Genomic DNA, 15,293 nt, shown 5'->3' on the forward strand with positions numbered 1-15,293 from the left:
CCTCTTGTGATTGTTTTTGTGCAGGAAGGTTTCCCTTCCTGCACAAAAAAAAATCCCTCTAACACAGGCACCCTTGCACCATGGTGCAAGGGTGCCTGCATTAATGCATGGCAGCCCAATGTGCACCATCGCAGGCGAAAAGGACAGGAATGTGCCTTATCTGATAGATATGGCGCATTCCTGCCCCTTTCTTTTGCCGTAGGGCAGTGCAGCAACAAAGCCTGGTGCGCTGCCCTAAGGCAAAGAACCCATAAATGTGACCCCAGGAGCTGAGATGGGTCCCTATCAGGCTTTCCACTTTTGCTCTCAGCATGAATAAAAATCATAACTCGGTGACATTACCTCCCATCCCTGGCCTTTGATGGAGCTCCAAAGAGACACCTTTGTTATGCATGTTGCCACGATCAGGAGCTAATAGAAAAATAGTGATCTGAAGGTACACGCCGTGAAATCGACCCAGGTGCAGGCGTGATGAAGGGCAGTCTACAGGGATACAGCCACTGCATTGGCTGCTTCTACCAAGCATTTGCAGCTTTTTAAGACATGGGTAAAGCCCACAACAAGTAAAGGTAAATACTTTGCAAGGAATTGAAGCATTTTCTATCTTAATCACATACACTTATTTAATCAGTACTTCTCATCAAGGATGCAATAGATTTATTGGGAGAGTGCCTTCTCTTTTCAGTAGTGCAAAGTGAGTACCTGAACTTTAATAATTCCTAGAGCTTCCTGCACTCACTATTTTTGGGGAGCGAAGCCAGCATATTCCTCCCCAAACAGGATTTATTTTCTAGAATTAATCAAAGTTAATCTCCAATACTTTCCAGAGTGGCACAAAGCGTTGGCAAACATTTGGGAAAAGCCAGAAAGAAGTATATTTGTGGGTCTACCTATCCTCGAATTCTCTTTACACTTCTGGGAATAGATTTACTTAGACTAAAATCAATGTGAGTAAATCTTTTTATGATTGTAAAACCACAAAGTGTAATGTCAAAAGTGGGTAAATACTTGTAAATAAGGCTAATTATACACTCCCCAATAGCGTTGGGAATCGGACACTTCATGTGGCATTGCAGGTCTGTTGCCCAATGATGTTGTAAAATTGGCCATTTCACCTCTTCTGCAAGACATTGTCAGTGGAGTACAAAGAATTGATTTCGGAGGCTACCTTTTTTTTTCCAATGTCCCAAAGCATTACAAGCAGTGTGTAGGGCAGGCAGTATGGAAGCTACTTCTGGATTGATTTGAGAATTAATATAAGACGCTTTTTGTTTCCAGAATTATCGAATGCCAAGGCTAACTATGGTCCGTGACATCTTAAACTTCTGGGATCCAAAATTTCAGGATTACGTAGTCAACATTAATGTTGGGGGCATGAAAAAGAAGCTCCGCTCCAACGCTCTCTCTAAGTTCCCAGAGACAAGACTTGGCCGCCTGGTATCCTGCAATTCAGAAGAGTCCATTCTTCAGATCTGCGACGACTACGATATTAATGCCAGCGAGTTTTATTTCGACAGAAACCCAGGACTTTTTCTCTATGTGCTCAATTTTTACAAGACGGGTAAATTACATGTCATGGAGGAATTGTGTGTGTACTCCTTCTCCCAAGAGCTTGAGTACTGGGGCATAAATGACTTTTTCCTTGATACTTGCTGCAGTCACCACTACCATGAGCGCAAATTTGAGACCAATTTTCATAACTGGGATGAGGAAAGCGAGGCAAGTAGTGTAGACACCACCCCTGATGAAATCTCAGACATTAACCAGGATCTTCATCACTTTGACAACCTCTGCTGCGGCAATTTGCGCAAACGACTTTGGCTTACAATGGAAAATCCTGGCTATTCCATTCCAAGCAAACTCTTCAGCTTTGTGTCTATCAGTGTGGTGCTCATCTCCATAGCCACAATGTGCATCAACAGCATGCCTGAATACCAGTTACTGGACGAAGACGACAAGGAGGTGGATGATCCAGTCCTCCAAGTTCTTGAGTACATCTGCATCTCTTGGTTCACCTTCGAGGTATCTTCTCGCTTGCTCCTTGCCCCAGATCTAAAGAAGTTTTTCAAACACCCGCTGAACTTGATTGACATTGGTTCAGTTTTACCTATTTACTTCACACTCTTGGTGGATATGACTATTGGCAGTGGGTATGAACTTGGCAATCTTGGGAAGGTGGTGCAGGTGTTCCGTCTCATGAGGATATTTCGAGTGCTAAAGCTGGCTCGTCATTCGACTGGACTAAGGTCACTAGGAGCCACCTTAAAGGTAATCCTAATGCATATTGATAGTATTGATTCTTTAAAGATGTTTCAAGAAACATAGGCCAACTATGAATGTACAGTTGTGTATGGGGCGGTAGAGATTTCAGGAGCATATTTATAATACCAGTGTCTCAGTGGAGAAAACAAAATTGTCTGTAGAACCATGGTGCTCAGTTTAAGCCTCCAAAAAGTGAAACATGGTACTCATCCATTTATCAACAAATATTCAGAGGTCAAATTAATTCTCAAGGCAGAGACTGCAGTAAATCCTAAAAAAGCAGATGTTCTGCAATCTACACATTTACTGATAGTGTCTGCTTTCAGAAACAGTACAACACACATGTTACTTCGGTGGTGGGCCTTGAAAAAGAGACATTGCTGTTTGATGTGTTCTGACATCTTGTACGTCAACAAATATTGTAGTCTTATTGTTCCACCTCGTGATTTGTTTCATTCTAGCTGAGACCATAAAGAGGACTACCGGTCAAAACTTTACTTCTTCACCATTCTCCCTCCCTGCTTCATAGCTATTAATGCCGTTGCTCAATCCTCTCTTGATTCGTTGACATAGGGCCCGATTCACAGAATGAACTTAAGACTCAATCCTAAACTTACTACTATTTTGGTATTCACAGAATGCACTTACTACTTTTGGTATTCACAGAAGTTAGGATTTTGTCTTAAGTCTGTCTTAAGACAAACTTAAGACAAAATCCTAACTTCTGTGCATACCAAAAGTAGTAAGTTCATTCTGTGAATACCAAAATAGTAGTAAGTTTAGGATTGAGTCTTAAGTTCATTCTGTGAATCGAGCCCATAATCTTTGCATGAGACTCAAGGGTTATCATTAGGCATTCAAAAAGAGCACTTCTAGGCAACTGACATGGAAAAACTCCATGCAGACTTAGGGATCTGTCAATCTGGTCGAGAAGAAATTCAGGTCATTTAAATGTATGGGGTGAATGTTACCCATAACTTGGGAAGTTATAGACATTTTTCTTCTTCCCACGCTGCCTCATTTGCTGAGATATCCATTGATGAGCCTTAGTCTCTGATTGCAAGTGGGCTGGACAATTCCAACCCTGCGCAAACCCCTATTTGCACGTGGATCGGAAAAATAGATTCTGAGAAGTTTGCACACTAGTAAATAAAGTGCAAGAAAGTCTGCATCTCCACAAGTTTCCCAACATACCTATTGCAGGCCTAACCTGCTGAAATGTATCAGGTAGAAATGCCAAGCATATTTTGGTCAAGTCCACAATGTATGCCTCTCTAAAAGGGAGCTAAACACACAATAGATAATAATTATTACACCTGATAAATACTGACCCCAGTGCCCTGCCAAGTATTGGATTTTATTAGGGATGATAATTTTGCCTAACCCTTTTGGGGCCCTTTTAATTGGGTCCTTAGGGTCAAACCTGCCTCCTTAGGTTGAGAATGTTGTTCAGAGGTTGCCGTGCTGGCTCGCTTTCTCCATGATTCTACAGTCAAGTTGGCCCTGGTCAATGAACAGTGAAGACTACAGCACCAGAGCTCAGAGCTCTGCTGCAGGCCCATGGAACAGACTACGTCAAGCTGGGGTTGGACCACATCAACTGGGGGGGGGGGGGGGGGGGGGGGGAATTAAAGCCTGGGGAAGGCGGCAGGCTCCAGGCACTGGCTAAGGGGGCATCATGCTGAATCCAGTACTGTGTTAGTGAAATAAAGACAATAGCAGTGAGCCACTCTGTAATGGGCCATCAGTATTGTCTTTTGTCACTCATATCCTGGGGGAGTGCTCAAAATAACTCGCAAAGTCCTTCCCCCCCACTTTTTTTTTTTATAAAGGCTCATGCTGTGAACACAGGCGGCACAGGCTGCCCATAACACGTTGGCGATCATATTTTTGATTGTATTTTATAAGTGCAATGTTTGAATTGATAAATATATTTAGAGTTTCCATTTTTTATAAACTAATTGTGAAAAAATATGTCTGTCATTCTTGGGGCCATAACGATTTTTTCACAAGGGGGTGTGGCATTAAAAAATCTGAAGACCTCTGCTTTAGAGTTAAGGGGTAGCCAGCTCTTTCTCAAATGAACCATTATTTTTTAGACATCATCGCAAAATGACATGCAGATGACATGCAGGAGAAAAGATTTTCTCATTTTACAATCTACGGGGGGCAACAAAAAAAGATTGTTGTGTTTGCCAGTAAATAATAATAATTAGTTCAAGGTCCCAAATGTTTTCTTAGGAGCACACTGCTTATTCTACCAATGCTAAGGTTGCCATATTCCATAGTTCTGATTCAACTATATGTCTCTTTCTTCCACCACTCAAATCTTACTGTCTGTTCATCTCACTTTTGCTGGTTGTTTTTTTATCCCTCTTTTCTCCTCTTTGTCATTTTTTTTTATCCTTTTCTTCTGCCTTCTTTTGCCCTTCTTCTGTTTGTTCCTCTCCTGCTCTGGGTCAAAGTTTGGCTATCAAAATAAGTGAAGGTCCTCAAAAATGAGTGCCGGTACCACCTGCACAAATTAAGCACTGTCTTGGCTATGTGACCATTTCAGTGTGTGGGCCCCTCCACTTTTTTAACAAAGCACTTATAATCAGTACGTGGAGATGAGTCTGTTATATTGCACCTAGTAGCTGTAGTACATGTCTTTACATCTATCAAAATGGCTGGAAATACTCATGCATTGTAAATTATTGTCACAAAAGTGAAATTTTGAGACAAGTGAGCACTCACAAGATCCTTAACTGAGAGCTTCTGTTCACCTGTTGTATGATGATCACTGAGATGACAATTGTGGCTTTGTATATCTATCGCTTTTACCTGCAAAGTTGTCTGACTATCCTGTGTGGGGGCTGGCATTGTTATTTGGAGGTTTCTCTTCTTTTTATGGAGCTGCAGAGGAGGACAGAAAACTGGCTCATCACAACCCCTCACCACAGGTTTCTCCTCACATTGAGGCAGCTGTATTTGTAACAAGGGTGCAGCTTCCTACATTTGATCGCCCCAGTCAAATTTAGCGGATGCACCCAAAACAATCCTGTTAACAATTAATTAAAATAATAGGAAGCATGTACCTGCATTATTGGAGTCAACAGTTATATATTAAATCTGTACATTCTTATGGTGGTGTTTTTATAAAGAAGCCAATTATTAGGCCTTTAATGGGTGTGCGTTTCCACAAGATATTGAAGGGAAAGACTAAACTATAAAGCAAGAATTTCTTTTTTACTTTCATTCACTTTGCATTCTAACTCCGAGTTACATAAAGTTTTGCTCGGTCCCCACTATATAGATTTATGGTGATATATATTATAATTAATACTTAGAACTGATTATTTAATTATGTTCAATATTCTCTACCAGGTCTGGATTTTGCAAAGTATAATTGCCTCATACGGCTACATCAAATGTGGAGATCAAATATTTGCAAAACCATGCAAATAAGAGGAAGCAAATAATGTCACTCCCACCAGTTAAGTCCAAAATGGTAGAACCAACATAACCTTGGTTAAGAAAAATTCTGGAGAAAATCCATGCTATCAGAGCTAATCGCATGGATGTTAAAAGTATTCAAAGTGACCTTGCAGGTTTGTCTATGATAGTTCCTGACAAGGGGATTAAAATTAGAGACATCAAAGCCATGATTGATCAAATTTTTCCAATCGCAGCTAAAGTTCTTCCAATTAATGTATCATAAATTTACCATGAGATTTTGTCATATCTGGAAAACATGCAACCTGCTCTACTTAAGATAACGTTTTCAGAGAATTTTGAAATTGATATGGCACACTGGGTTCCTTTGCACCAAATGGCAAACCAAACTAAACAGAGACAGATTATTTTTAAAGTACTTTGACATAAACTTCTAGTTATGCTAACAAAGGTGGCAAGAGAAGGTCCTTCCTTGATGGGTGAAGGTAATAGAATTTATACATCTACTTAGATTTTGGCAGAGAAACACTGAATCTCCCAACGTCTCCCCAAAGTGTGTATATATATATATATATATATATATATATACTCTCTTTGATCTCTCCACAATGAGAATATGAAGGAACGACATTTCTAAATCCTTTTAATTAGACATTTGAATTAGTAGATTCCATGATTTACATCATCCTTTATCTATGGACACTCAGTACAATGAAGAGCTTTGAAAGTTGCTAAATTGTTTCTGAAGTTGTTATCATTTAAGCCCTGCTTAGACACTGGATTGGATACGCTGGATGCAGTATTGGTTATTCTGAGGCTCATACCTTTGTGTTTCAGATTTTTTCAAATGTGTCCTGTGTGTTAACTTGTACATGTTCTGTGTTCTTTTTGACTGTCTTTTCTTTCATGATCTTCTGACCCTACCATAATATTACTTAAAGTTTAAACTTTAGATATTCTAGGTTTGTTATTTGCCTACAATAAACAAGGGGTACAATTTAAAAATTACACCTCTGAGTGCTAAAGGTTTGAGACACATACTGAAAGGAAAGAAAATACTTGATTATTTAGCCAGACATAAATATATTTTCTTGCTTCAAGAAGTAAATATCTTTCTAAATTTATTTCAGCAAAAGTACAGTGAAAGTACAAATAATCAACACACATCACTGGTTGTACAAATAAATAAATAAATCAATACATAAATTGAGTTTAAAGAGCATAAAATAGTATAAATACTTTACTATGCATATATACAACTATGATACATTGGTTCATCAAAAAGATGAAAAGGAGAATAAAAAAGCGTAGGCAGTTCAATAACAATACATACATGTGATTGTAATATCCTATGTCATATGAACTGATCTAAAAAATACAAAGGAGTAGTCTGGAGGAATGCAGTGCCAATTATGGGGTTCATTAGGATCGCGGACGGACTTGAGTCCGTCCACGACCCCAGAGTAGGAGGGAACGTCCGCATGGGCAGCGGCGTTCCCTCCGTGCAGATTAGGATGTGACCGCCAGGGTGGCGGTCACATCCTCTATCTTTAACATTGTGGCGGGTGCAGCTTCAAGCTGCACCCGCCGCAATGTTAAAAGTACATGCACCGCAATTTACGTGCACAAAATGGCAGGCACTGTGCGGTGCCTGCTGCTTTGTTCACGCAAATGCAGGGGGGTACCATAGGTACCCCCCATGTGCACCCCCCACCCCCCTTCACCCAGGGGGCCCACAACGGGCCCCCGAAGTGAAGGTCCGTATGCTTTACCACGGCGGAAAAGCTGCAGCGGTAAAGCATACATTTTACACCATCCTAATATGGCTCGCGGTGTCTGATAGACACCGCCAGCCATGTTAGAGCTTTTCTGCCGCGGTCAGAAGGCGACCGCGGCGGAAAGGCTGCGGACGGATTTCAAGACCCACTCCCATCCTAATATGGCAGTGGGTCTTTCGAGGCTCCGCAGTGGTTTTCCCGCATCCTCTGGGCCGGCGGTGGCTTCCGCCGGCCCGAGGATGCGGGAAAACCGCTATCATAATCGGCCCCTAAGTGTTGACACCTAGAGCTAATACTGCTTTAACCTTTTTTTTGTCCAAGCATCCAAAAACGCCATTAAGAACCATTAGATTGCAAAAACTACACCTTGGCTTGTGTCAGTTTTTAGAATTTTCATTGCAACTTTATATTCTCTGACACCTATATTGCGGCCTAGAGGTAAGATCCACTATTTCCCTACTACTTTGTTTTATATACAGGGCAGAATAACAAGACATGCTCTACCAACTCTGTGGAATTATTGCAAGATGGACCCAGCTCATCCAGTACCTCAGGGGTTTACAAAGATTTAGCTGTAAAAGAGTGAAGTGGCAGGGTCCCATACCTGACATGCAGATAGAGATTCTTGCCTTTAGCAGGCTCTATTTTTCATACAGGAGCTGCTCTTCTGCAATAAATATCAATGAAAAGATATTATCTTATTTAAGGCTAAAGGATGGGTTGGTCACTTTTCCTCCGCCACAGCTGTTAAGATAAACAAGGTTTTCAACTTCAGATGACCCACATTTTTGGAGGGATATCATTTCAGAAATTATAGAGTTAGGTAATGTTCCTTTATTGCAAGATGAGATTGGAACCGTATTCCAGATCCAGTGCTTGGTTAAATATCTTCTATTAAATATAAACTTCCTAGAGCATTTTCCCATTTGAAAGCCTTCTTTAAGAACATTACGCGAGTTAATCAATTGAAACTTCACTTCTCCACAAGAGTTTCCAAATCTCATCTATACCATTCCCATATTGACTATTTGTTAACCTCAAGAAATGTATCTAAATTAATTTCTAATCCTAGGATTTAGCAAATTGGAATCTCTGACCATGGCATGGTTTCTATTTTTTTAAGACTTGATAATTTGTCTGTGCTTCGATCTAGTTGGAGAATAAATGCAGATATAATCTTTAATAAAGAAAATAAGGATTAAATGTTACATATTACAACAATATTTTATTTTGAATACAGAAAATGTAACTTAAGCCATTACTCGTTTGTTTCAAAGCATTCCTTAGGGGTACAGCTATTTCTATAATGGCATACAAAAAGAAATAGTTTCACTGTATCCTTTGTGTTCATGACAAGAAAATAGCCAAACATTAATGTCCCTTTATATACTCTGGTGACAATACGCATAAATTGGAGTTACAAATACTATATATTGAATATAATTTATTGCTTAGTAGTAGACCTAGTCTGCAAATATCAAACAACTAGCAAAGTATTATTTTACATGTAATAAATCTAGCAAGTTACTTTGTAATTGCCTTTGCAGTAAAAAAGATAGAAACTAAATACAAACAATTTTGGGAAATATTGGTCATTTGTTACTATCTACTAAAGACATTGTTGATGACTTCAGAAAAATTCTATTCTAACTTATATAATAACCCCCCAAGAAATCACTATTAACTCATAGATTCATTTTTGGAAACCCATAAGTTACCCACAATATCTCAAGCTGACAAACAACTATTAGAATCTCCTATAACCACTGAAGAAATTGAAAGTGTCATAATAGCCCTCAATACAGGGAAATCAATTAACATGCCATTTTTTTTTTTAAATACTGAATATAGCGATCCTGGATTTGTATCTGGGTCTTTTAAAGAAGCTTTACTGATTGTACTAACTAAACCAGATAAGGATTTTGCACAATATAACTAATTACTGCCCCATGACTTTAATACATTTAGATGGAAAAATCTATTTTGAAATCTAATTCTTGATTTGACTAATCTATTGGCTTGATTACACATGATGCAGGAAAAGCCTTAGATAAGATGAATTGGCAATTTTAGCTCCAATTAACTAAATTATCTTGTCACATCTTTTTTCAAATTGTAATTGAACCTCTATGCTGCCTCCTTCGGAACGTAGAAGAAGATAAAGGACTTAGGGGCCGATTATGATGGTGAACAGACCTGAGTCCGTCCGCCACCCCGGAGTAGGAGGGACCGTCCGCAGGGGCAGCGGCGGTCCCTCCGTGCAAATTAGGATGTGACCGCCACCCTGGCGGTCACATCCTGTAATTTTAACATTGCGGCGGGTGCTGCTTGAAGCAGCACCCGCCGCAATGTTAAAAATGTAAGCTGTGCATTTGCATGCACAAAGCGGCAGGCACCGCGCGGTGCCTGCTGCTTTGTGCACCCAAATGCAGGGGGGTGCCATAGGTACCCCCATGTGCACCCCCCACCCCCTCTTCACTCCTGGGGGCCCGCAACGGGCCCCCAAACAAAAATCTGTATGCCTTTGCACGGCGGAAATGACGCCGTGTAAAGGCATAGTACTCCAGACATCCTAATATGGCTGGCGGTGTCTGATAGACATCGCCAGCCATGTTAGTGCTTTTCCGCCGCGGTCGGAAGGTGACCGCTGCGGAAAAGCTGCAGACGGAATGCCAGACCCTAGGCAGATGCGTCACTTCATAAACCCCTGCTCTACATTATACCTGCTTCAGGTATATTGTATACAGGGTGGGCGTTCCTCCGGTAGAAAGTCATAGAAGTGGCGCAGTGAAATCTATAAGATTTCACTGAACCACTTCAAGGACGCCAATGTGTCAAAACCTTATGCTTGCCTCATGGCAGGCATAAGGGTGATGCAGGGCTTTTCACATGGGGCTTGCCCCATGTGAAAGGACACATTGCTGGAGTTGCGTCTGTTTTCAGAAACATCCCAGCAATGCGCCACTTTTGCTCCAATAGATACATCGGTAATACTGACATATCTAACATTCCTTGCGACATGATGCATTATACAGTAAATATGACGCATCCATCATGTCGCAAGGAAGGCGCTCTGAGAAGTGTTGCATCACTGCTTTCACGCAGCACTTGTAATAAATGAAGGCCATAGTACCTAAAACATATGCTTATGCAGATGATATTCTATTGCTCATTAGTATCTCAGGCACTTCTATTCCGATTATATTAACTTTGATTAATAGCTTTAATAAACTATGTGGATATACAAGTGTTACATATTTTGTCTATGCTGCCTCTACAGTTTCCATTAGCATTTTACGTAAAAATAGATAAGATCATTCCTAGTTGTATATGGAATAAAAAACACCAAGAATTAAATATAATACACTAAACATTAGTAAAGATAATGCTGAAATGGGTTTAGTACATCATTGCAAACACCATAAGGCTTTTATGATTAGACGGGGTCTATGGTTGTAGATATTTGACCCTCTATTGTCTCCTAAATGGATTCAAGGTGAGCAGAATATTCTTAGGAATTTTCCAAAGCCCACTTTATTAACAATTTCTAGTAATAAACATAATCTTATTAAAACTACTTCACTACTGAAAGTTACTGGATCAGTACTTCTTCAATGTGACTCTGTTTTCCACTAAACATTACATGTTCCAAAAAGATTTATTGTGGTAAAGTCTTCCCATAAAGCTGTGCAATAACAGTAAATTTTAGGCACTTTTTCAAATGCCTTATTCGTAGCTAAAACCTCCCAATTAGAGCTCTATTTATGTTTATTGAATTCATCAGAATATACTGTATCAAAATATATTTAAATAGTTCATGTATTAATGTCTTAATATTTACTATCTTTAATTCATTTTTGGAATAATGAGCTCTCTTTATCAATATTATTGAAAGACTGGCAGCAGATATGGCTGTCTAATATTTCAGATTGGCTTCCCATAAATCTAAATGCAAACACAAAAGGAAATGATCGGTCGAATGTGTGTTGCTGTACAAGAAACTGTAGAAAACTAGAGTATGTGAATAGTGAAGAGTATTGCAGCTGACTGAGATATTCCCATCAGACCACCATTATGGCGGAGTTTCATCATATGGGATGTTTGTTAGTACATCCAACCAGCCGCCCAAACCATCAAAAGATGGTGCGGATATGGATGTGAGATTGAAATTTCTAGTCAGGCTGTTACTCAAGAGATGGTCTAGTGGGTGTGAAGTGCAGTGCTGTGGTGAAAAATTAAAATTAACGATTTAGACAAAAATAAGTTTAATGGAAATGTCTAAGTGTTAAACATAAAAACACGCCTGGTAGAGAATTTATGACTACGCTATGGCGCTGTGCAGGAGGTCAAAATCTATACAATTAAATATATTTGTCTTACCCAGTTGCGTGTGGACACCCTTTACATTTTTTAAAGCTAAGTCTCTAGATAATTTCATGTGCTGGCATTGTAAAACGAAAGATGGTTCATCAAAACACCTATTATTTCATTTCACTATTATTTTAAATGAGTGGCAAGTACTTTGGACAATTATTATTGAATTCATTCCTACAGCTGATATTTTAACTTATCACTATCAATTGGTATTATCTTTTATTATATTTTATGATCCTTTATTATCCTTTATTAAAGTGCTTGTTTCTGGCTGAGAGAAACATTTAGTAAGAGCTATCAAGGGACTTCTGATTCCTGAAAGTTAAGCATATGAAGAAGGAGCAACTTAAGTATGTTCAATAACACTTCTCCCTATGATTTTAATAGGTACCTCAAGCTTTGTCACTCTACCCTTTCTGTGAAAAATGAGTTATAGTTTCTACTTGACTCTTGTAGCACTGCAGGATAATCAATAATGTTTCTCTCTAATTTTAGCAATTTGTGTGTGCATTCTAGAGCTCTAATATCTTATACCTCGACCAATGTTCCCTGTAATATTTTTCCTCTATGTGCGGTAAAAAAAAGTGCTACTTCCACTGCAGCTCAGGCTTCGTGCACTGAAGATAAGCAACAACTTAATATGCAAGCATGTGCGGTGTGCAAGCTACCAAATAGGTGGCATATTAAGGGTGCCATGGGCCCAAATCAAACCAGTATAAAAAAGAAACCCCCCTCACATACACACAAACACCTCTGGGTTAAAATTAACCCCTTCGCTGCTGATGACGAGCTCAGCTCGTCATCAGCTACGATGGTCGTGTGCGGATGACGAGCTGAGCTCGTCTGCTAACATTGCCATTTGAATTTTGCCGCACAGCGGAAAAATTACCGCTGCAGCGATGCGGTTAAAAGACTCCCATTATTGGGACGCTGATGGCTCCTTGCACCCATGGGCGTGGTTGCCACTGCATCTTGTGTCCTAATCATTCTTCCTATAATTCCTCTCTATTTGCTATCTGATACTCTTATCACCTCCTCACTACTGTACTTATCTCTGTCCATGTCCCCATTATCTCCTAGCTTGTTCTTATCACCTTCCTCCCTTTATTATAGTTTTTCTCTCATTGCTCTTCCTTACACTACCACTTTTGTTTCTCTGTTTTCGCTCTGCTCCACTTTTTACTCATTATGTCTCCTCTCTTCAATCTACATTCAACTCTTCTCTCTCCCACAAAGTCTCTCTAATCTCCCTATTCTCTCTCATTCCACCCTTACTCCATTAAATCTATGTCTTGACTATGCCACTCTCAACTTGTCCCTCTCCTTGGTTCCAACCTCCTTGTATACCACCTTTTGGTCTACATATCCCCTTATGGATGTTTTATCGTCCTTTCCTTTTTTCTTTCCCTCCCTTTTTCGTCTCCTTTCTATGTTTCACTACGCTTTCTTTCTTTTCCTCTCCTTTTTCTGTTTGCTTTCTGTTTCACTTCCATGGCTCCTCCTCTACATACATGTTTCTTTTTCTCTCTACACTCACATCTCCCCTCTCCCTCCCAAGTTGTCTTTCCTCTCTATCCCTCTGTTATTTCTGTCCTTCCTACTTTTCTCCTTTTCTAATAAGTACATTTCTTACTTTCCAAACATGGTTCTTATCTTTGCTCCTTTTCCCTGCTCTCCAATCTTTCTTTCCTATCTCTCCTTCCTAGTTCCTTGTTCATTTTCTTACCCTGTCTCTCCTCTTCCGTTATTCTCTCTACTTCATATCTCAGTCTCACCCCTCCATTCTTTCACTCCATAATATCTAGCCTTCATAGCTGCCCTACTCCTACCAACCTCATTGTATCTACCTCTATCTCATTCCACCCTTTTGTTTTTCTTAATTTCTGCTGCCTTTTCACAACATCCACCAACTTCCACACTGTCTCCTTGTCTTTTTTCTACCTCATGACAAGCTCCTGCACAAACACTTTGAATTAAAATTTGATCTCTGTCCTGCTATAACCTCTGTTATGAGTTTTACTAGTGCCTGCCTGGGACTGGTTTCACTCTCTGTGGCAATGACTCTTCCACAACCCCTCCCACATTGAGACCACACAGAGTTGAACCAAAGGAAATACTTCAATGTAATTCTTAGCAAAATCAGGACAAAATCATTCTTGGGTTGCTTGTGTATTTGGTTCAGGGAGGACCTGACCTGGCAGTTCAGGCTAGAACACTCCAATTGGAGTAGGTTCAAGGCCGATTTGCCTATGACTGGGTCCAAACAGCATTGCCCTGATGGGAAAAAGAACAATCATTTGGTAGACTTCCCCGAGTGATTGCATTGGTTAGACTTACTGCAAGCATTCCTCCCATCACCTTTTATGTGTTTGTTGTAACACACTAAGTGGCCAAGGGTATGCCCAGATGTGGGCCTCTAGCTCACTGTGCCACCGGAACCAAGCTACACCCGACTGAAGATCCACAATCAGCGTGAAACCGGTCTTGGATTCTTGTGCTCTGGTTCATGGAGGACCTGGCATTTCAGAGTTGGCTGCTCCTATTGGAGCAGGTTTAAGACTGATTTGCATATGGCTGGGTCCCAACTGAGGTGGCAAAAGAAGAATTGGTTGAAATGCCACTTGGAGTGACTGCTCATGTTTAGACTTATTGCCAGCATTCCTTTCATCACCTTTTGTGTCCCTGATGTAAAATAAACTACAGCCAATGCAGAGAAGACTGGGCCTCTCTCATGTCTGGGTTTTGGTGTCTTTGCACTGTAAAAGTTGCCACACCCCTGACTAAAATCACATGTTAACATCACAAGTGGCACTTGCTGTCTCCTCTGCCCCCCTTGTCTAACCTCCTCTAGAATGATCAACAGGTAATGAGGAGGTAACCTTGGCCAGGCTCAATGACACCACCCTTGCTACTACTAAGAGGCCCGCATCCACACCTCATCTCTTGTGATGGCTACACAACAGGAACACTGATGTGGTTGTTTGGTCCACTTGTATTTATATAGGTCTTAATACTCTGGACAAAACGGCGAGGTATTCTGATATGCCTTGTGATTTTAGGTACCCCTTTGGACAGTATGGTTGATAAGGATGTTGGATGTAGTGTATCCTATATGGGAGATGTTGGGTGAGGAGCATAAAGTTCAAAGACATGATTCAAACATGCTTCTGTGAACATCGCTGTAGATAAATATGAGGGGCCGCAGAGCGAGGGATAAACATTAATGTGCAATTAGGTGATGAAGCACAGCTACAGATTTAGACACCCCATACATTTTAGGTGTTTGTAAATTTTATGATTTAGCACTATTCAATTTAGGACTATTCAAGAACCATAATTAAATGATCGCTGTTGGAGCTAGTTTAGACCTACTTTATAATGCTAAACCTGTCTACAGAAATTATACATGCTCAATGCCAGGTGCAAACCATTTTCTCTTCATGC

General features: G+C 40.2%; 1 protein-coding gene across 3 annotated transcripts in view; it reads left to right on the forward strand.

Annotated features, from left to right (window-relative positions):
* Positions 1-15,293, forward strand: part of KCNS1 (potassium voltage-gated channel modifier subfamily S member 1) — a 164,207-nt gene that overhangs the window by 88,590 nt on the left and 60,324 nt on the right. For all 3 annotated transcript variants that reach the window (XM_086929032.1, XM_086929030.1, XM_086929031.1), the window contains exon 4: positions 1,279-2,268. In XM_086929032.1, coding sequence (XP_086785158.1) covers positions 1,279-2,268 — 990 coding nt within the window. The remainder of the gene's footprint in view (positions 1-1,278; positions 2,269-15,293) is intronic.

The sequence above is a fragment of the Lissotriton vulgaris genome, chromosome 7 (genome assembly GCF_964263255.1).
Source record: "Lissotriton vulgaris chromosome 7, aLisVul1.2, whole genome shotgun sequence".
Lineage (NCBI taxonomy): Eukaryota > Metazoa > Chordata > Amphibia > Caudata > Salamandridae > Lissotriton > Lissotriton vulgaris.